A 23,688-nucleotide genomic window follows, 5' to 3' on the forward strand; every position below is an offset into this window, starting at 1 on the left:
CAATTTTTCTTTCAGCAACTTGACTATGAATCAAGTGAAGTTTTTATATGATAAAATAAGTATACTTTCTCCTTGCTTGAGGAGATTAAATAAGAGGAGATTAAATAAGCTCCGCACTCTGTAAATGTCTCTGCTTTTTAGTGCTGAAAATAAATGTATATTGCAGGATGTCTGCAATGTTGAATTTTATCCTTAACTTTCAGATAGCATCCATTTCAGCCCTGTGCTGCTCTCTAAGGCAGTAATGTCCTCCTCATCCTCTTCAGCATTGGAGATGGAGATCTTCCAGTACATTGATGCACATCAAAGTGATTTCATCGAGGTAGGAACTATATTGCAGTCAAATAATGAACACAGAGATGGTGCTCCAGAGGCCTGGGCTCCTCTGAAAGGAGAAGTGACTGTCACAAAGGTAATGAGCAGGGTTCCAGGTCTGGCATCAGGAGTGTAATATTCACTTCACACAGCAAGGCTGTATGAGGGCAGACTGCTGGGAACCCCTGGGGTGAAGGAGGGACTTGTGTGGACTTAGCAAAAGAGATGGTTGTGGGCATCCTTTGAGCGTGTTCAGAGAGAGGCTCTGCTAAGCCAAAATGTACCTGCATGGGGCATGAAAGATAGGATGCTCACTCTGTCTTTGCTTCAGAACTGATTTTTGTAGGTTTGCTCTTTAGAAGGGGGGGAGTCTTGGTCCCATGCTGATTTGTGCTTTCATTTTTGTCAACCTTCTGTTAAAAGACAGAAACATAATTAGTCCAGTCAGTATCAGTTATGCTCTGAATCTATGAGCATCTCTGAATCCTCCTGAGAACCACCAAGGTAAGCTGTATGTATTGCAATTTCTATAATGCAAGCTAGTCAGCATCTAGTCTACCTCCTCTTCCACTGCATTTTAGATCCGGGGTTGACAGTGTGAATGCCTAAGTGTGAGCACCCTCCCTGTTTAGAAAATCAGGAATCTCAACCCTGGGGAGTTATCTAAGAGACTTTTTATCCTGAAAACTTAGAGCATCTGTGAAAATGCTGTGATGGAACAGAAAGGAAATCATCTTCCAGTGTGGGATTTCTGATACAAGGGCTGAAGACAACAACATTCTGGATCACCTAACTGCACATTTCTTCCTGTGCAGGGTCTGAAGGAATGGGTGGCTGTGGAAAGTGATTCTGTTCAACCACACCTGAGGAAAGAAGTAATGCGGATGATGGCACTGGCAGCAGACAGACTTGCAACACTGGGAGCCACTGTTAATTTAGTAAACCTGGGGTCACATCAGGTGCTTATCTGATTCTTGGCCTTAAAACATCATATCTACCCATGGGTCTACCTATTGCATTCAGTGCTATGTACATGTATGTTATGACATTGTGTTGTTTTTTGAAAGCTAGATAAAAATTTATCAACAGTCCGGTGCCTACATGATCCCTGTTGAAATCAGCTCTGAGAACTGAGAGCATACTGGGAACCACACAGGCAATCCACATGCAAATTGATGTTCATAGGAAGGAGTTTGATGCTTTTAATTGAAGTAAAAGGACTGAGTTTTTTACTGGGGCTTGTTTTTAAATTTTTGTCTGTAATGAAGCATGAGAACTAATGCATCATTTGTCACTGATCTTACTTTATGAGGGAGGTTGTTTTTACAAGGAAAACCTTGTCAGACAGAACATCTAGGGGTTAGCTATCTAGAGCATTATCTTTGGTTTTCAGAGCTTCTGACAAATGATCCAAACTATTTTCTTTCATTGTTGGAAAGCAATAGGGAAGAATTAATCTCCGAGAAACCTTAGTCTCTAATTACCTTACTGTAGCCATGGGCTTTTTCCTGCCCTGGGCTGTTACATTCCTAATCTAACAGCAATTCAAAAGTTCAATAATAGCGATTCTCATTTCTTTTCTCTGATGCTTTTGGTGAGGATTCTGATTCTTAGCACAAGGACCCTGAAGCACAGCAACACTTTAATATTTCAGTTTGTCATTTGATAGTTGCAGAGAACGCAATTGGGCCGTGTGGAGCTCTGTTCTGCACAGAGACATATTAGAGGTTTAGCCTTAACATGTTTTTAAGACAGTCTGACATAGCTGCTGCCTCCTGCCAGAAACACTTTTTTTCAGATTATACGTTTGAACTTACAGGCCTCCTGCCCTCTGTCTGTGGTGAAATCAAACCCCAAATTAATTTGTGTAACTTTTCACTACTACAGTGTCCCAATAGATTCCATAGCATAAGGTTACCTCTGTCTTCTCTGGTGCTGGGAAGTGAGAGCTTAGTGAGGAGGGCATTTATGACCATGAAATATTTGAAGACTTCAGCAAAGTCCAGCAGGAAATAAACAGCTGAGGAAAAAGATCTTAGTTTCTATGAATAGGTTAGAACTGGATTCAGTCAGATTTGTGCACCTAATCAAATCAAAGTCAATTGAGTGAAGTCAATTGAGTGTACAAGTATTTTCAATACTGAGAATTCCAGTTGTTTTTGTACATTTGTAAGTTTTAGAAGGTTTGGTTTTCCTTAGTTGCCTTTTTCTAACCTTTCTCCACAGCTGCCTGATGGCCAAGTCCTCCCACTGCCTCCTGTGCTTCTTGGGGAGCTGGGGAAGGATCCACAAAACCCCACCGTATGTTTCTATGGTCATGTGGATGTGCAGCCTGCCAAGAAGGAAGATGGCTGGGACACTGACCCCTACACACTGACTGAAATCAATGGTGTGCATCTTCTCAGAAGTTTTGTACCATTATTGGAATACACGACTGAGGTTCTGCGTGGGAGAAGGGTTCCTGAGTATTTAACCAAAGCACGAGGATTTCTGTGGATCTCCGGGACATGTCCAGCAGCTTTCAGCTTTGATGGTTGTTCTGTGATTAGTGAGATCCATCAGTCTCTGCCTAATACTTGGTGTGAAAATATTAGCATTTGTGGTAGAAGAATGTGAGGGCCCTTTGATGTAATTATCCTTCCAGCACAGCTAGCTGACTGAAGGAACAAAAATAATGGATAGAGGGTCAGCGGATAAGTAAGACCTCAGAAATCCTGACTCCCAGGCTATAAGCACTGAGTTGCCCTCTCTCATTATCTGGAATCAATTCCCAATAGCTCTACTGGCATAATTCTTTTGCCTTACTCCAGTGTATATCCAGTGGGGACTGCTACAGAAGTTTATACACAGACACAGATTTCAGTTTCGTGTACAGTGATAACTGTACGTGATGTGCAGTTGAAAAAGAAATTTAATACTTAGACTTGTAGCTTCATACTTCTGCCATGGCATTTATCTGTGGGGTTTTTGCTGCTTGTTAGCTGGTCTGAATGATGTGTCCAGAAGCTGCATATTGTGCAAACCCTCCAGGCATATCTGGTATGAACAAACAGTTCCTGAGAAGAAAATTGAAGCTCAAAAATTGCATGTAGCAGAAACCATAACATAATGCATAGGAAAGGGGGGGAGAAAGTGTACCAGTCCATGGGGAAGCACCCGAACACTCCTCACCTTATTTAAAATGAGTCAGTGAAATCCTGACACTTTTGGCACTTCTTCCCTCCATCACTAAAGCTTCTGTGGGAACTGGAATTTGCCAATTACGCTGAAGTGATGAGGGAAAATTCAAAGTTTGCTTAAAAACCTTCCTCTTTTCCTTTTAAGGAAACCTCTATGGGCGTGGAGCAACAGACAATAAGGGACCAGTCCTAGCTTGGATAAATGCAGTGGAAGCATTTAGAGCCTTGAAATTAGTAGGTATCAATGATGACTTTTTTTTTATTATTGCAAATTTTTACTATTTAGTATTATATGTTGTTATTTTTTATTATATCTCTGGAGGGATGTATTTACATTCCTGACTAAGATGATACCTCTCTGTTCCAACAGACTACATACAATTTGAAATATTAACTATTTCTGATGTAACACTTAGGGCACTTGTCCCACTCCAGTAAGAGTTTGTCTTTGAGCATTTCTGTTTTGAACAGTCTGTCTGCAATGTAAATACACTCTTACTGCCATTGCCCTGCAGAGAAAAACCCACGGGGAAGCATTCAATATGTATTACATACATTACACAGCTCTGAAAATTGTTCTGTTCTCTTGAGAGCTTTTAAAATGGTAAAACAACAGACATTACAGAATGCTGATGAAGACTCATCTCTGCTGATACATTCTGCTGATATTTGGTTTTGTCTGCCTTCAAGATACCTTCAATTTATGTGTCTGTGTGAAGAGAATAAACATCTAAATATGTTCATCAAAAATGGGCTGTTATGTCACAGATAGATTTATCAAAGCAAATACTTTGAATGGGTACATTCACCAAATACAAATACACTCACTCAGAGTCTGACAGATTTCTGAGGTCAGACATTTGCCCAAATTACTACAATGACCAACACAGCCATCTTCAAATAATTTAATAATTTTGGAGTAGTCTTACCCCCAAAGTCAAGGTAAACCAAAAATGTATTTGAGGCTTGTAACTGGGTTAACTATCATCCTTTAAGCTGAATTTGAATGACATATTCTGTTAATGTGATGAGAAACAGTTTCCTGTCTCTTGTATGACATTATGGTACAAAATGAGCATTAAGTCTTGATTTTTTTAAAGTCCCCTTACAACCTTCTGGAAAACATGTTTTTCTTGCATCTATAGTACTAAATTGATCTCTGTCTCAAACCCTAGAAAACACACTATTTGCCCAGAGTAGTTGTTGTTAGTGGGTATGGTTATGGGTTTGACATCTTTCTAGTTTTTTCAAATCACTAATAGCTATCTTGACATTTTAACAAACAAGCAAAAAGGATTTTTTGTCATTTGAAGCCTTTCTCTAGAAAACAGCACAGACCATCAAACAATATTCATTAACAGTTTGTTTCTAAAATTTCTATGGCCAGCTGATGATCCATCAGTGAACCCATCCATGACACAAGTTCATTTAATTTTACATATTTGTTCTTGCCTTTAATCTGAGCATCGAATCAAATGAGAAAACATCTTAAAACCTCTAATGAGAAAATGAATTGCAACAGGAAACTAAGTTGAAATTTATGCCCCCTATGGGATGTGTCAGCATTTTCAACTCCCACTATTCCATAATAAAAGTTCTCCTAATTACTCTTGGAAATGCATCGTTATCAACCAGCAGGCTTGCAAATTTACGAGTGTTAAAAAGACAATTATAGTAGAGTCACTGACAATGTTTTTATCACCATGTAAGTCTGGTGATAGACAACACTGGGAAAACCACAGCCAGGGGCTCCCACATGGGCACTAACAGTGGAAATGTAAGGGGCAGGAAATTTTCTGTGAAATGCAATTGCTATCAGACAGTTATAATTTCCAAAGCAGTTAGAATATTGAACAGCTCTGACAGAAAGCCTGTTTAATGAGACATTCCAGCAAGTTTTTTGAAAATGCAAAGAAGAAAAAAAGACATCACTTATTGTCCTCTGAAAATGAATAGTAGATAAAAACACGAGGAAAGGAACAAGTTTTTCTGGGAACTTATATGCGTCTGTCACTGGCTTTTCTAATGTAGCAAGATATACATCCTATGTACTCATCCAACATCTTTCTTATCCTACACAATTTGTATAGCAAACTAGTCTGCTCCTAATTAAAAAAAGTAAAATTAAATACTTGTTTCTTACCCAGACTTCTCTAATTTTTATGTAGGCTATGCCAGTGAACTTCAAGTTTGTAATTGAAGGCATGGAAGAAGCAGGATCCTTGGGGCTAGAGAAGCTACTCGAGGAAGAAAACCAGAGCTTCTTCTCTGATGTTGATTATATTGTAATTTCGGACAACCTGTGGCTCAGCAACAAGAAGCCTGCCCTCACCTATGGGAGTCGGGGCAATGCCTGCTTCTTTGTGGAGGTAAAGGACACAGGTTCACTCCAACTGAGCCTCTGACAGACAGCAATGATGCAGCTGTACTTACATCTGCATGCAGAGAAAGACTGAAGGAAAGCTTAATTTTACAAGTACAGAGCTTTTTTCTGCATCCCTTTTGGCTTCTGCAGATTTCCCTCCTCATTTCAGTTCCATTAGCCTTATTTACTTCCATTAACTTCTCTTCAATCATTTCTTCCCTTGACCCCTTTCCTATCCCATTAATCTCCTGCCACTCTGCCAGTCTCTTCTCAACCTCTCCTCTGCACAGCCACTCTGTTCTGGTGGACACCATCCCTACACCTGCCTCTCCAACTCTCTCCAAACCATCATTTCTGCTGCTTGCCCTTTTGCAGCAGATACTGCTTAGTATAATGGATCAGCCTAAAGCGACTCAGTTTGGTTGGATCTCTGGGTTTAAAAGCCACACAATTTTTGTAAACAGTGGCAGGAGTAGATAAAAGTTCACTGTAGCCAACATGCTATATTTAGCAGGCAATGTGAGCCACTGTGAAATAAAGAACAGAAATTTCTCATCTGGAAATGCTTCCTGATGAAGCATAAAAGGAATTCAGAGAGAAGATTAAAGAACTTGAGAACTAAAGAAAAATCTGCATTAACCTTTATGTCTGAAAAAGAATGAATTTTTTTTTTAACTGAAAGAGCCTTGGCAGCCTTGATTCAATTCTTCTAAGTCCTGGTTAAGAAAAATGATGCTATTAAAACATCAAAAATGATCTCTTCCTGCTAGTAGACAGTTAGCTGTAATGAGGTTTTGAGAAGAATAAACAAGTCCTTTGCAGGAAAATATTTTATGATAAACTCAAGTATGAAAATGTGTCTGGAAAAAGAACCCATTTAATAACTCAAATGCCTCTATTCTAACGACTTGTTATTCAAGAGACCTATAAATTTTTATTTGTTGCAATCTTGAATTAAGATTGGACATATATTCTTAATATCAAACAAGATTATTTTTGCCTTTTTTAAGGAAGATTTTGCATTAAATAAAAAGGGTAGACAACTTGAAGAATTTATTCTCCAATGTTAGAAACAGTAATAATATGCAAATGTTTAATGTATGATGTCTTTAATCTTACTGAAGCAAAAGAGGGAGCAGAGGAGGACCCTTGCTCTCAAATGTGTGAGTGCTACAGACAGCTGAATTTCTCTTTCTTGGTGGTTGATAACAGAGCTCCATCTTCTCTGCCAAAGCAGATTGTTCCTGACATAATGTTTTCTATTTAATAATTAGAAAAAAAAAGATTTACTTTTCATTTGTGATCTTGTTAAAAAAAAACTGAAACCACCAGACAGAAGAATAAGGTAGTGGAGTGTTCCCATGTAACCAGTGGCTTTGGTACAGGTTGAATGTGGCAGCAAGGACCTTCACTCTGGAACTTTTGGGGGCATCATTCATGAGCCACTGCTGGACCTGATAGCGCTGCTGGGTAAGAACACACATCACTGCTCAGGGGCAGCTGGGCAGAGCTGCCCATCATCAGCCCAGCGAAGGTCAGGGCCACCTTACTTGTTGTAAGGCAAGTCTCATTGAAGAAAGATCCCCAGATTTCCTAACCTCAACACAGCTAAGGTGGTGGCAGCTGAGGAAAGGAATGTCCCCAGGATGGCCAGGACTTCAGACATGTTAAGCTGATGTCAGTCACAAATCAATTAAGACTATTTAAGTATTACAGGCAACTTTAACACATGCACACAAAGCAAAACCTGACTTTTTAATGCTGCTTTGTATCCCAGTAGGATGATGTTTTCATGTCAGAAGCTGGGCTGACACATCATACACTACACACTAACAGCAGCTCCATGATTTTCTTAATAAATATGCAAATATATCAAGTTCGGTGAAGCAACCTGACAGCTGCAAACAGTTGTTAGGCTCACTAATTTGGTAAAGAGCTAGGGAGAAGGGAAAAGGTGTTATGATTGCTAAGGGGAAGAAATAGGCTCCCCTTGTACTGATATCTGTATCTTATTTTGTAGACAGCCTTGTGGATTCCACAGGTCGTATTCAGATCCCTGGAATCTATGACAGTGTTGCTGCCTTGACAGAGGAGGAAAGGAAGTTATATGAATCGATTGAATTTGATCTAGAGGAACATAGAAAGAACTGTGGTGTGAAAAAATTCCTCTATGACACCAAGGTAACATAACATCTGAGTATGAATACTCAGCTGTTTGTAGCATTTATATTTAAAGCCACACTGAAAGATATTTTCAGTCAATGGCAAGCTCAAAATAAAATAAAGGAGCACTGAGAAGTACAAGATACATAAAATCAGTCTGCTGAAAATGTAAGGCACTGCATCTGGGGAAAGTGATCTGAAATATGAATAATCAATTAAAAGTAATGATGCAAAGCTAACAGTGTAAGTCTGCCCTCCTTGCCTACCCCTTCTCTCTCCCTAAGCCTAATCAGCCAAATAAAACATTTAGTTTACATGTAGGAAAGAAGTTGTATTCAGCTCTGAAAAAATGGGAGGCAGCCTTAGGCAGATATGTTTTGCGTGGTTTCTATTTAATACAGACTTTGATGTCTGCCAAGCCTGCCATAAAAAGCATCCAAAGCTACAAGCCTCTCCTTACCAGCAATTAAAAATTATATCCTAAATAAAAAACCAGCAGGTAAGGGCTGGCTTGGAAAGCTTTCTCTGCATAAGAGTGGCAGCTGGGAGAAAGGAGTTGATTAGTTTTTTTTTATCACTAACATAATTATTGTGGTGTAGGTTCTGCTAACATGGATGTTTTTATTTCCAGGAAAAAGGTTTCAAATTACCTAAAGCTAGACTGTAAGAATCAGTAATACAAAAGTATAATGTAACTACACTATCTGAGTTTTGATGCTGTATAAGGATCAATTGATGCTAATTTTATGTGTAGGTAAAGGTCTAGTCTCATAAAACTGAAGGAAAGCAGCAGCACTCTGAGGTTCTGCATGAAGACCAGTTTATAATTTATACATTTCTCCTGTTTTCCTTAGAATAATAATCATAGTATTTTGTTTTCCCTCTGCATCTTCTCCAGGAAAACGTAGCTACTGAAAATTATAATCTTTCCAATTGTGCTTTTTAGTGTTAATTTAGTAGAATTTCTTCACTGGTTGAAGAAATTTAGTAGAATTTCTTCATCTGGGTTGGATATGGCTTCGTGGTTTTTCCAGTGACAAGTTCCGGGATAAACAGGCAGTCAGATATGAAGTTGTTCTGATACTACTTTGCACTAGGAAAGTTTACTCTGAAGATTTTTAAAACAGTGCTCTATTTTTGTTATTTTTCAAGGAAAACTGTTACCATCCCAATCTTTCTATGACTGAAAGTAGTAGTATTTTTTAAAAATAAAAATACACGTGCATGGGTTTAAATAAAAAAATCAAATCTCTTTAAAATACAGAGGTCTCCAAATATAAATCTGAGGATGGAAAAAGTTTGTTTATATAAATTACAGCTTGCTTATATCCCTTATATTTTTGAATTTTTAAGGGGGCCCCAAATCCCTTATACTTTGAATTTTATTTTTAAAGGAAGAAATACTTCTACATCTGTGGCGTTACCCCTCTCTCTCTATTCATGGGATTGAAGGAGCTTTCCATGAAGAAGGCATTAAAACAGTCATTCCAGCAAAAGTAATTGGCAAATTCTCAATCCGTCAGGTCCCCCACATGGACCTTTCAGTTGTGAAAAAACAGGTAAGAGACAAATCTTTTCTTTGCCCACAACTGTGTAAACTAAGTCTCTCTTAGCACCTCACAAACCTAGACTTGAAGCAAACAGAATGTTTTTAGCACTTATTTCTGTCCAAGAGAAGTAGGAATGCGGGTATAAGCTCGAGTTGCAAGATGAAAGCTTTTTTGAAAAGTATTTTCCCTACAGGTGGTGGAACACTTGGAAGGTGTCTTTTCCAAGAGGAACAGTCCAAACAAGCTGAAAGTGTCCATGCCTTTGGGTGCAAAGCCCTGGCTTGCTGATATTAATGATCAGCTATATAAAGCAGCAAGAAGGGCAATAAAAACAGGTGTGTTCCTTTTTTTCTTTTCCAGTTCTTGGCATTGTGCTCAACAACAGGGCAAAGCAGATTTCCCAATTCAGTGCTGCAGCCTCTTACCCTTGCAAATCTCATTGATTTTGATAGAACTACTCTCAACATCTTCCATGCCTTGTTAAATTTTGATATGTTTTATAGGAGTAGCCAAAAGGTCTCGCTTACTTATTTTTGTATAGATAAGAAACCAGAGGTTTAAAGAGCACAGCTGATTTTTGAAATCAATTGGCTGCACACTCAAACCCATTTCTACTCAGAAGCTCTTAGTATCAGCTCTTTCCTTAAATATATGATAGCGGACAAAAAGCACCTGGATTACACCTATTCATTAATTCATTTTTCCAACAAATTTCAGTTTTTGGAGAAGATCCAGATTTCATCCGTGATGGCTCAACAATTCCTGTTGCCAGAATGTTTCAGACTGTAACACAGAAAAGTGTGGTGATGCTTCCGATTGGAGCGGCCGATGATGGGGAGCATTCCCAGAATGAGAAAATAAGCAGGTTTCTTCAATTTGCCTGTTTCTGCTACTAGAGAAGGGGGGAGAACTGATGTCCCTTGGCACCCATGAATGAACATGCCCAGATGGGAAGCTTTGCTGTGCATTGGGCAGCCCAAACCTACTATCTCCAGCACACTAGATGCTGTGCTAAGCAAGAAAGGAAAATTCCCAGTCTAACGCATACCATTATACATTTTTCACTGGGTGTCTAGTCAGTCTTTAAATTCATTGCATTGGCAATTTTCCTTTCTCTAGCAATGAAATTTGCCTCTGGTCTGAAAGATGATGGTATGGATGGGCACTGTTCCATCACAGCAACTGTTTTGAAGTGCGCTAGTCACAGACACTCACGATTACGTGAGGATTTTGGTGATTTTCAGTATAAACAGCTATAAAGACTTATTTACAGTCCAGGGACCAAAACTAGCATAATTATACAAAAAATAGCTTAAACTTGTCAGTGGTGTTTATTGTTGGAGGCACCATGGTAAGCCACTATTCAGTGTGTTGCCTGAACACTTTTGCAGGCTCTGAGTCAATTCATGCTGAACTCTGGTGAGAGGAAAATCCTACAATAATTCTCAAATTACTTTTTGTCTCTCCTCATTAAAGCCTCAATGCTGCTGGCTACAGGTAATATCAATTTGGGTATGTAAACCTGGAAAAAGCTTTTTGAAGTAAATCCAGAGGAGTACAAAATTGAAAGATGTCCAGCACTTCTGTGCACTGGGTAATTTTCAGGAGTTACCAATATTGCAAATTCCTCTGATGACTCATAAAACTTCACTGGACTACGTTCCTAATTTTAAGAGCAGGACAGCCTGACAAGACTTCATTGTGTTTCTTTCCTTCTTCACAGACACAACTATATTGAAGGAACAAAATTGTTTGCAGCTTTTTTCCTGGAGATATCAAAGCTACATCAGAACTTACGTGAAACTTCCCACACAGAGACTATCAACTGACAGACCATATCAAGAAAATCAACCAAGCACTTTCTTAAATTTTCTGACTTTAATAAAACATATAAATCACATATTCAGTGGCTGTGAATTGGTGGGGAGAAAAATAGAAATGCTGTGCTATTTCCTGGCATACTACTAAATGGCATGCATTTGTTATATGGTCTATCAAGTGATCTTATCCCTAATGCTGTAAAATAGGGTTAGGGATAATTCATTCTTGCTGAATGGAACATGTTATATTTTAGTTTTAAACTTCAAGACAAAGAGAATTTATACATCTATTTTATCAAAATGACTTCATTTGTGTTTTGTAGTAGCACTCTTCATGCTGCCTAGCTAATATTTCAGTTTCTGAATATAAGCAATACACACTGCAGTTTCCTCTTAACTATATACAAAATTATACTTACACAATTCTTTGAAGAAAGATGTACTAGCAAATGAATCTCTTTCCTTGTCCTTCACTGAAGGTTTTAAATAGGAAATGCAATGAAATGTTCTTGTTGAGTTTGATGTGAAGATTTGCCCATTATTATCGATTTATGGCTATAATCACTGAGGTAAGTAGAGCTACAACAATAAATATTTCCCGGTCTGGATTCTGCCTTCCCTCTCATCGAAATCACGTCTTACTGTGCTGTGAGAAGTTTTAAGAATCACTTAGTCACATAAAGAAAACATTTTCTTTCCATACAGTAGAAATTTTTCTGAACATCAGTTCTGGCCAAAATCTGTAATCAGAATGGTGTTTTTCCATCCAATTAGCAACTTTTAAAACATCACAAAAGCAAATGATTAATTTTGAAATAAAAACAAATTAGTTGAGAGCTCTGTTTGCTGTTTAGGCAAAACATCCAGCAGAAAGCTTATCATTCAAATCTAGATTTTTTTAAACTTTAAAATGTTATTTTTACTCTAACATAATTCACACACAACCAAACCAATGGAATCAGTAGTGTTATCCTACTGTTAAAAAAAATTACATTACGTAAATTACATTGGGATCCTTCCTTTTTCTCCTGTTACCTCCCTGCAAAAATCTGCAAGAACAAAGATGTGGATGCAGAGACAATAGAAGGGAATATTCATACATTCTCAATAAACACCCATTTTCAGCCCTAGCTGAGACTGTGAGACAGTTCAGCTGCAAAAGCTGAGTAAGGATTCTGGCTCTGGCTGCTGACAGTGTTCAAGGGAAAAAGGAGCACTCAGCTCAGTGTCTTACTTGGCACTGCTGACTGCAGAACTGCAGTGTACTCCAGGACAAGGACCAGAAGACTCTGGTTTGCTGTCATCAACTTGCAGAATAATTCTCTGTGGCTCAGTTCCCTTCACCTGTTGAAAGCATTTAGGAACCAGCATGGTAATGACTGTTGCAGGGGTGAGTACTCCAGTGTCTGCACAGGATTAATGGCAGATTGGTCCATGCTTAAAAGCTATCACACCATAGAGGTACATGAAGGAATTTTGCTGAAATATTTCAAGACATAAAATTGACATAAAGCATTGCAATCTCTGGGACTGCAGTGGTTTTACAAGGTACAGAATCACAGACTCACAGCATATGCCAAATTAGGAGAGACTTACAAGGATCATTAAGACAAAGTTTTAGTCCTGTACAGAACCATCCCCAAATTAGCTTAAAAGATAATGGAAAGAAACCTCTGTGCATGAATATGACCCTTTTGGCAGAAGAGCTGAAAAGTTGGTGAGATGGAGGTGGCAGATTTCTTCACGAAAGAGGGATGGAGACTGTGTTTTAGGAATATGACTGCTCTGTAATACACTATAATATATGCTATCTATATGTTCTACAAGATTATGAAGTTGGAATGGAAGATGGCCTTATTTATTTTTTACTGTTGCTCTTTGGAATGACAAATAAAATAGAGCCAAAACAGAGCATCATTTTATAAGCACAGATACTCTCAGAGCAGTGCACTGAAATAAAGTTCTGCTCTGAAATAGCCACTTACTGTCAAGTTAAAACTATGTGAGAGAAACAGTGGGACCACTCAATTATGCAGACCATCTCCATGCCTCCTTCAGTCCCAGAGGAGAGAAAGAGCCATAAAACTTCAATTTCAGATTCTCCCATCCTTGAAAGAAAGAAAGCATTGAGAAAGCAACTCCTGCCCACAGGGGTATTGAGAGCTACGCTTACCTTCTTAGATCAAGAATGAGTATCCACCCTGTCTTTCCTTTTTTTTTTTTTAATATTGGGCAGCATCTCATCAGCCTTGTGGAAAAAAAAAAAAGGTATGCATTTTTCTAAGGTCTGTAGTGTTATAGTACATTTCTAGACATGTTCCTTCTTGGCTGCACTAACAGCTATTTGTTACCACAGTAAATTAAAGATAGCTCCACAATACTAGTGTTAGAAACAGGATTAAAGTTTGCTTCTGTTCGTTAGCCTTATTCTAGATGTGCCATATTCCATGTCAAAGCATATTAGGTAGTCTCAAATCGTGACCAACTAACTACAAAAATCATATGTACAATTTGTGTGTCTACATATCCATGTATGTAGCTGTACATATATGTAAACTTCCAAAATCTAATCCAGTTATTGATTTAAAGAAGAAAAAATCTTGTCCATTCTGATTCAGGTTTTTTCTTACTAATGACTGAATAATGGGCAAACAACATTGTGGGGTTGACCAAAAGCAGCATCTGTATCTCTGAAAGCTTGACACAGATACCAAGACCTGGATCATAGGATAACAAAAGGATTTTGGTTGGAAAGGACCTTAAGAATCATAGAATCATAGAATTGTTTGGGCTGGAAGAGACCTTTGGAAACCATCTAGTCCAAGCTGACTGCAATGAGCAGGATCAAGCAGATCAGGCTGCTCAGAGCACTATCCAAGCTGACCTCGAATGATCCAGGGATGGTGAATCCAACAACCTCTCTGGGCAGCCTGTGCCAGTGTTTCACAGACCCCAGAGCACACCTAACAGTCCCAGGTGACTATACATAGCTGGTCAAGTTGTGCGCATTTCCCTGGTAGAGGAAGATTTGACACAAGTTTTCTATTTTTCTTGTAGGCTGTGCATCTGTGTCGTAGGGAACTGAACACTCAAGAGTGGGATTATATTTTTCTACAGATTATTAATGTGAAAGAATAAATTAGAACATTTTAATTTCTGTTTCAAATCAGTGGGTTTAAGTGTGAAAGTCGCTTTTATATTAGATAAACATGGTTTTTAATCCTTAAGTAATGTTTTGAAAGAGAAGACTGAAAAGTGTGTCAGCTAAAATCACGGAGAATAAGATGCTGACAACAGGAGCTGGAGGCATAGAGAGATGAGCAGGCTCCTGAGACTGAGAACTAATCAGGTCATCATCTGCTTAGCCTGTGAAAGTGGAAATTAGGCTTATTCACGTAGTTATGGTCTTCCTTTTCAGTAACACTACTCCCAAGAAGTTTAGCTTTGACTCCTGCTAGTTATTCCTTTCAGAATACAGCATTTGGCTTGTTTCACAAAGTGCCTGGACGTTCACAGTCCATGTTTAGACAGGGAAGATTGTGCAACTGTGCACAATCTGTGACACACAGGCCCACACCACAGTGGCTGGTGCCAAAGAGACCCATGAGTTCCCTTGTTTCTGCTGCAACATTCCAGCTGCAAGTAACATGTAAAGTTAAACACTTATTGCTCCAAGTTGAAGCTTAACTGATTTTCAAGTTTTCACCTTGTACCATAGAATATCTAGAATTGGAAGGTACCCATAAGGATCATTGAGTCTAACTCCACATATATCTATATTTGGAGCTGGAGACACATCATGCCCTTTAAAAGGTGTGTCGTTATATATTTCAAACAAATGTATGAATAGAAAAATATGAACAGTTCCTTGATAACAGAGTACATATTTGTCTGGTTTGCTCTATTGCCAAATATATCAGTGATCATCTCACTTGCATTCTTCAGAACAGTGTATGAAGAACCCCTCCATGTTGCAGATAATTTTGACAAATATGTAGCAAAGGTTTTTCTGCAATCCTGCTACATTAGATTACATAAAAGTAGACCAGAAAATTCAAAATTATCGGCTAGCAACACAAGCATGGTGGTATGCAATCTTGAAACCTCTTTTCTTATAATTTTTTTTCAGCTATGAACTTGAACCAGTGTGAGTCTTGTTCCTGAAGTCACTAGGAAGTAATTTCAACAGTTCCACTGCTTTTTAAGGAGGTGAGTCACTGTCTGTTGTAATGGGAGGATCAGCAGCTCCCAGTTTTCAGCTGGTTGTCACATGGAATGAGTTGTTTGCATGGAGGACAATGGAGACAGTTCCTAGTTACTTTATCAGCTCTCACAGAGTTTTAAAAATTGTAAATACCATCTGAAAATGTGCTTGTATTTTGTTATGCAATTTCACTCAGGTTCTTTGAGTGAAACGTGCCACATTCACTCTGCAAGGCAGGAGCAACAGCTGTGTACTTGTGAAAGAGATAAATGAAAGTGCAAACAGTCTTCCACGGGTGTGAAATTTGGATTATTTTTCCTAAGAAACTTTACTCTTGGGAGGGGAAAAAAGACAAAAACCCCCTTGCTTAAGCTCCAAAGTCCACCCTGCATAAGGTGCATCCCAACAGCAAAGAAAAAAGGTCATATTTCTTACTTAATGAGTGTTTGAGAATTTCAGTGTGTAACCAGAAAATTCTTCCTTTAGAACTAACAGTATAAACACATTCTTGTTTCAGTGGATGTAGTTTTAACAGGACTAGGATGCATGTGCCAGGTGGATGATATGTTGACTTAGTGAAGATGAAAAATAAGGATTAAATCTCTATTTCATGTAGCAAACTTTTTTTTGCATAGTATTTTCTGATCTGCTACCACATTAAATTTTAATGTATTGATGCATAATGCACTTGATGTTTGTATTTGAGATATATGTCTATTTGAGAAACTTGCTTTGTGAGTTTGCAAGAGATTAATTATACAGTCGCAGAGCTGTAAATTCTGGCAAGCTGGACATCTTCACACATAAGAGACAATACATGGTAATAAATGACTCTCATATCACTGCAATAAATTATTATTAAAATTAGATGAATTTTTATTAAAAACCCACAGTACAAGAAAACTAAATCCTTGGAGGTTTGGCAGAATTGGCTCCAGACAGAATTAAACATATCCGGAGTTAAATTAAATCAGATGTTGTGGATATATGTGTGGATAATGCTGATTTTGCTACCTGTCTCAAAATTATTTTGATGATCTCACTGTGAAATAACATGGCATGTTGGCCAGTTGCAAGTTCCCCATCCTTCCAATGCAATTACAATTTTCTTCTTTCTTTTTTTTTATATCTGTAAGAATAACTCAAATATCACGCTAATTTTTTTATTTGTGAAACTGAAGGGTAGCTTAGAATTGAAACTGTAAAATCTCTGTAATAGAAAACTAAAAATATTCAACATGACACACTCCTGACATATACTCTTCTGGTGTAAAGAATCAAGCGGTGCCAGAGCCCTCATATGAATTTCATGTAGGTTTGCATCCCTCTTTTTTTTACAATTAGAAATCCAAGAGCTAGTACTGCTTTATTTGCCTCCTGTGCATTACTGCCTTCCTGACAAGCCAACAAATTCCATAGGCAGGGTTAATGTCCTCGATTTGGCAGCAACCCTAACATTCTAGTGACAACTTTGAAAAAATTTCATTTAATCACAGTGGAAGAATCAGTAAGATCCTGAAAGTACATCCTTTCTAGAGCTGCCTTTTTTGAGGGCTACTGGACACCAAAATTTATATATAGTCCACTTTTTATTGAAAAACAGTGTAATAAAAACCCCATTTTAAACAAACTAGCAAGCAAGCAAACAAACAAAACCATGACAGATGCTGTGCTAGCTTCACTCCTGGTGAACAAGCTCTCAATGGCAGTCAGTGGTGCCTTTGCCAAGTCCCCCCTATAAAGTGCACACCAAACTTTATGGGCCCAGGAAAAAGGATATTTGACCTGCAGTGTTCTAGAGGTGCTGTTGTATCTTAACATGGGATTTTCTGGAGGCAACAGCCTGAAGACTTAAAGATAATGTCCATTTGTAAAATTTCTGCCTGTGTGCTTCAAGTAACGTCAGTTATTTGTCAGCATGGAAAAAAACCCGCATCTGATGTACTGGTATATTGATATTGATGTTTGTATCTAGAAAGCTGCATGCACAGAAACATGAGGTCTCCTGCCTGCATGATTTGTATTGTGTATGCAAAACAGTTTAGCTGTTGGTGCTTAAAATTGCTTGCAGTTGGTGGTTATATATAACTGCTTTCTATGACCATTTATTGTTATTTATTTTTTAGATGTTGGCCACTGTGACACTGAGCAGACAGCTATATCACCACTGTTTTAGACTTATACATCTCATAGATGTTACACAGTTCTCTTACCACCCCTTACCTGGACTGTAACCTGACTTCAGAGAAACATAACTCAGATTACTCAGGAGGAATAATTATTCACGGGATCTGATGAAAGATCACATGTGGCTCTTCAAGTGTCTCTGTGAAGATACCTCTCTGTGCACATGCAGGTAGACACCCATGGCCCCCATTCTTCTGTGCTGCAGGCTGAATAGAAAGCCTTTAATACTACTGGCAAGACTAGGCCTGAACGATGCAGCATTTTTAGGCCAAATGAAAGGATTTGCAGTCACTCTTACTTTCTTTTGTTAAGTGGGGGAACTTCAAGCACTATCTTGGTTTTCTTCAAATGCTTGCAACTTCTACCTGTAAACTTAAACTCCTACAAAAGTATTTTAATTGCAAAAAACCCTTTCAATCACTTCAAGCATCTCAAAAATATTTTTTCCCCTTGATTTTATATAATTATAAGAAATTCAAACAAATCCTTCATAAGTGTTCCATTAAAGCTCGGGTGCTTTCCTTCTTATTTTTCTCAAACACTTATATTGCACTAACAGTAGCAGGAAAAGTTGGGAAACCACATAATTTTTACATTTTTACCTGCCTGCATAAGGTTCTGTAAATCACAACAAAAAAATTTAACAAAAGGTACCTAGCAGTGAGTGAGCATTTTGTTAATGTAAAAATGTTAACTACTTGTACTTCAAACAAGTTCCTTTGCACGCCTGGGCAGCGAACCCAGCGGGTAACACGAAGTGAGTCAGAAGGCGCAGCCTTTAATGAAAGCGCAGGTGCGCCCGCCACGGGCAGCGTGACCTCGGTGGCACAAAGGTGCAGCCGTGCCCTGACGCGGTCACTCCTCCTCTGGTTCCCAGAGCTGTCGTGGCTGCCCGGCTGCGGAGCGGGACTGTGCAAGCTCGCTCTCCGTCCCTTTGGACACCAGGGGCGGTAGGCACGGAACTGCCGTCACGGTTCCCTCCACAGGGGCAGCTTCCCAAAAAACCACGCCGGAGCTGCAGCCAGCTGGCCTCAGCCAGTCCATCCGTGCTCAGGAGTGGCGCTGGCAGCGCCCTGGTCCCTCTGTGACCCTGCCGAGCCGGCCAGAACACAGAACCTGTGTTCTGCCCAGGCCGCCGTTCAGCCGAGGCAGTGCCGGGACCAGCTGAGCCACGGATCACAGTGGTGCTGCACCAGCGAGGGAGCAGGATCACAGGACCACGGCCGATTCATAGAATTCTTCATTGAAATTGTCCACTTCTAAAAAAGACCTTTATCGACTCTGTCAGGAAAATCCATGAACGCCAGAGCTTTATGTCCAAAAAGGAGACAGAGGAGTCCTGCAACTTTATTCGAACAAAGGGAGAGTCCACTGAGATAACACACCCGCGGGGTTTTCTCTCTCGAGGTTTTGGAGGGCGCAGCTTCCTTTTATTCCAAATTTCCGGCCACATGCGCATGTTGCCCTCTTCCTTTCCCCACTGCTGAGGCATGAGGAAGGTACAAAGCCTTCCCGAACCACCTACCACATATTGCCCGCCTTGAATCAACTATTTTACCCCAAAGCTCAGAAACTCAGGCTTGTGCAGACCCTTGTCTGTTTCAGGAGCAGAACCGCCTGGGCTCTGCAACAAACCTGCTCCCCCAAGTCAGTAGAGACATTAAAACCCATTTCAAAGACGTTAACATCCACACCTTCACCCATCAAATTGTTTATAAAGGCATCAACTTTCCTCTCAAACCAACAATTACCCTAGCACTGCCAAGTTCACCACTAAACCCTAAGTGCCACATCTACACATCCTTTAAATGCCTCCAAGAATGCTGACTCAACCAAATTCCACCAGTTTGAACAGTGTGCAGGAGCAGGTCAAACTTGAATATTGCACTTTGCTTCCTGAATCAATCTTGAAAAATGGGGAAAATAACTTGCCTTAAAAGAGGGAAGGTATATACACGTGTGTGTATATATGTATAGGTAATTGAGACAAAAAGAGATCTTGGTGCTTACATCCTAATTATTCTGTTTCGTGTTTTCTTAGGGGTCAGAACTGCAAACTAAAGGTATATACAACTCTTCTTAAAAAATTTGCTACTCAGTGAAAAACCAGTGGTTGTTAAGGAACCCTTATGAGTTGATGCTGATAACTTGATATCCTACTGACACCACCATGTCCTTTGGAGGGCCTGCCAGCGACATTCTACCTAAGAGATCATCATTGAGTCATGGTGTTATTTCTTCTGAACAAATCTGGTGGGAAATCCGGTAATTCGGATTTGCTAAGTAGTATTATGGTGACTGTCTTTGTCCTGCTGAATGTCTGACTTCTGGTACTAGCAATTACAAAGCTGTGTGTGTTTTCTGTACAGGAGCAAACACAGAATATTAAGCAGGAAAGGTAGGGAGAGTTTTAAGTTACACAGCTAAGTAAAGTACTGGTACTACTCTAGGAATGAGTAACAATTCTAGCAAAATCTGTATTTTGGTGTGGTAGAAATATAGCAACTGCAGAATCACTCCTAGTATCATATTCTGTTAGACAATAAATAAAGTCTATATTTCCAATCCACTGATAAACGAATCTATTAACTAATTAAATTCTTGTTAATTACTCATTGACTTATTCAGCTTGCATTCTAATATATCTTTATTAGTGGAACTATTTCAGAACACAGAACCACTTTTCAGCACAACTTTAGAATTCTGTATATTCCTAAGCAAGAATATTAAATGTATGGATGTAAACATTTAATAAATACAGCTTATAACTGCAAAATAAAATTAATTACTTTTGGTACAGGTAGGATTTTTTTCTTAGATTAACAGTGATTCTGCCTTGCTACTTGTCCCATACCAATGGCTCCCTCTTCAGGCTATTCATAAAATATGCTGCCTCTCTTCATTTTGTTAGAAACGTTTCAGCTTGTAAGACTCCAGCTCGCACGGTCATGTCTTCCTCTCCAGTGTATTTCCTCTCAGTAAACAAATGATGAAATAACTAATGGACCAGGAGGTTCATTTGCTGTTACCTGAGACCCAAACGTACAAATCTTTAAAGCCATATAAACTGCAGAGAAACTGAGCGTCAAGGACATCAAAAGGTTGTTTTACCTCTTTTTCCCATGCTGAAAAATCCAGAACAATCAGATTGTTCGTAATTGTATTAGTCTTACAACTGCCAGTGGCTTCAAACTATTAAATCTAAATACGTATCTAAAATCTGACAGATATCTTTACTACAAATTTAGCCATATTCTTTGTGGATTTCCTATTATACACAGAGCAATTAAATTCTGTACTATAATCCCTAGGTACAGGATAAGGAGATAGCCCTCTCTCACCAATATCCTAAATGGTACTTTGCTGTTTTAAAATTTATTCATTTCAGATCTTTCCCAAGACACTAGTAAAGTCTGGGGTACTCCACTTTGCTTCAGTGAAGGCCTCAGGCCACAGCAACTACTTTGTTTTTAACCCATTCTTACAGTCTTTACAACCCACAAGAGAATTGGCATTGCTGTGCCATAAATTTAGCAGATCAGCCAGTGACTAACTAGCTGAATAGCACTGTGAATTGTCACTTCTAGTTGGTAAGCTCGTGCACACTGTGTCATTGGAAAGTCAATGAAGTGCAAGCCCATTCCCGAAGAGTAGTTCTCTCCTCGTCTCTGTGCCACACCCCTGAAGAACGCTAAAAGCTGTTTAGCTAAGATACGGTCTACTAAAAAATGTTATGTCATCAGGAGATAAATGGGAAACCTGCATTTTAAAAATCAAAAGACTCTGTGAAATAGCAACTGCATTTCACCACAGGCATCTGAAGACTCTCCACGTTGCTTCTTTGCTTTGATATCATACTTTGTCATGTGACTTGGCTTAAGAAGAGGGAAAGAACTCAGGGTTTCATCATCAGTTTCTTCACGAGTTTATAAAATACGAGATATTTTACCAATTGCCTCCCTCTTGCCTTTTTCAACTGTTTCTCTCTTGAACTGCACTCCCTGAAAGGTGTTTTAATATAGCTTGGACGGTCGACACCTTTCGATAACTCTAGTGAACGGCTGCGGGCTGTGCGTCAAGAACCTATTTCCCCCTCCTCCTTCAGAGCAGGTTTCCCAAGGACCAGATCCAAATCTCGCTGCTGTACGATGCAAAGTGACAATATGAAGCACAGCTTTATGCACAGCCCTGTGCGGCCCAAGGTTACCCTGGCGCAACCCAGCGCGGGGGCTGCCCTAGGGGCAGAGGAACGGGCAGCTTCGGGAAGCCCCAAACCCGCACCCGCTGGCTTCTGCGGGTCTGCTCTCGTCCGCAGGCGTAAAAAAGTGCGGCCTCACCGGCACGCACATCCCGGGAAAACGCTCGTGGCTCCGTCCTTCCTTTGGGGACCGTCCTTTCCCGGGATGCGGGGGGCGGCAGCGAGCCAGAGGCGCTCTCAGGGCAGGGCAAGATGGCGCCGGAGCGTGCGTGCGCGCGCGGCGGCGGCGGCGGCGGTTGGACGCGCGGCCCCTCGCGCCCGCGGCGGCACGAGCCGAGCCGCCGTACCGGCTCCCGCCCCGCCGGCGCGCGCCGCGTCACGTGAGCGCGCCTCGCCCCCGCCCCCCCCTCCCCGCGCGCCGGGCGTGACGCAGCGCGGCGGATCTACGGCGCGCCACTGGTGACACGGCTCAGCACAAGCGGAGGCGCTCGGCTCCCCCCGCGCGGTAAGCGCTGCCCGCCGCGGCGCGGCCGGCCCGTCTCGCTGCCCAGCGGCGCGAGGCGAGCCGCTGCCTCGGCCCTCGCGAGGGGGGCTCACGGGGTCGCCGCGTCGCCGTCTCCCCTCGGGCTTTTTGGGCCTCTGCGCTGCCGTCGTTTTTTTTTTTTTTTTTTTTTTTGGGTGGGCGGGCGAGCGGGTTGTGGCGCACCGGCTGAGCCAATCCCGTGTCTCCTTCTTCCCAAGCTGCTTGCCGATTGGCCGGGGCGCTGAGGGCGGGAAGAGCGCCTCTTGTGCTCATTGGCTGCCGCAGCCGGCCCCGGGGCCGTGGGGATCTTCCGCTCTGCCGCAGGCGGGCGGCGGCGGGGAAACGAGAGGGAGAGGGCACAGACGAGGGCAGCGGGGACGGAGGGAGGGAGGAGGAGAGAGAGAGAGAACCGGGCAGGGTGGGACTGGCGCGAGCCGCCACCGCGTTGCGCCGTTCCGGCTGGCGCGTGTTCCGGGGTCCTCCCCTGTTCCCTGTGTCCCCCTCCGCCCAGCTCCCTGGGGCCGGTGCGCACGCGCGGGGCCCGGCCGGGCGGGGCTGCGGCCTGAGGAGACAGCGGGGCACGGCGGCGGCGGCGGCGGGTGCCGGCCCCGTGTAGCCGCCGCCCCTCAGGGACGGCCCCGGGCGGCCCCCCCGAACCGCCGAGCAGGGACTGTTTGCGCGGTGCCGGCTGCGCAGGCGCGGCGCGGTGGGGCGGGGCCGGGCCGGGCCGGCCCGGGGAGGGCGGTCGGGAGTGGCGGCGTGCGGGGTTTGGCGCTGCCCTGAGTAGTTTCAGCTGCCCGAACTCCCCGTTTTTTACTTCCCCCTGCCTTCCCGAAGGTTGCTGTAGAATGAGCGGGCATGAGGTTTGAGAAGTGCAGCGATTGATGGTGAGGGATGGATACACGTGATTGCAGGAGCTCTGTACATGGTTCTTGTAAGGGATAAAGGAAGGGTTGTTGCTACTTTCCCTTTATTCTGCTTCAATCACCAGGCAGAGCAGTCACAGAATTACAGAAGTAGGTTGGAAAGGACCTCTGATGCAGCGAACACCATTTTGTCAACAGCGCTGTGTGCCACATCCAGTCTTTCATTAAACACCTTCAGGAACAGTGACTCAGTCAGTTCCCTGGGCAGTCCATTGCAAAGTCTAATCACACGTTCAGTAAAAGATTTCTTCCTGATGC

At 41.3% G+C, this 23,688-nt stretch overlaps 2 protein-coding genes across 2 annotated transcripts in view; both read left to right on the forward strand.

Moving 5' to 3' along the window:
• Positions 1-244: 244 nt before the first annotated feature.
• On the forward strand, positions 245-11,401 carry CNDP1 (carnosine dipeptidase 1; the record flags this gene model as incomplete). The annotated part of the gene is made up of 11 exons (XM_084221906.1): positions 245-322; positions 1,131-1,274; positions 2,542-2,704; positions 3,640-3,728; positions 5,663-5,863; positions 7,245-7,329; positions 7,880-8,040; positions 9,417-9,581; positions 9,766-9,907; positions 10,290-10,437; positions 11,296-11,401. The coding sequence occupies 11 exons, from the start codon at positions 245-247 to the stop codon at positions 11,399-11,401; spliced, it is 1,482 nt and encodes a 493-aa protein (XP_084078032.1).
• An 11,008-nt stretch (positions 11,402-22,409) lies between these two features.
• ZNF407 (zinc finger protein 407) overlaps positions 22,410-23,688 on the forward strand; it is a 333,967-nt gene continuing 332,688 nt past the window's right edge. The window contains exon 1 of the mRNA XM_084201615.1: positions 22,410-22,486. The gene's annotated coding sequence lies outside the window, so the exon portion shown is untranslated. The remainder of the gene's footprint in view (positions 22,487-23,688) is intronic.

This window comes from Fringilla coelebs, assembly GCF_963513975.1.
Source record: "Fringilla coelebs genome assembly, chromosome: 1".
NCBI classification, from domain to species: domain Eukaryota; kingdom Metazoa; phylum Chordata; class Aves; order Passeriformes; family Fringillidae; genus Fringilla; species Fringilla coelebs.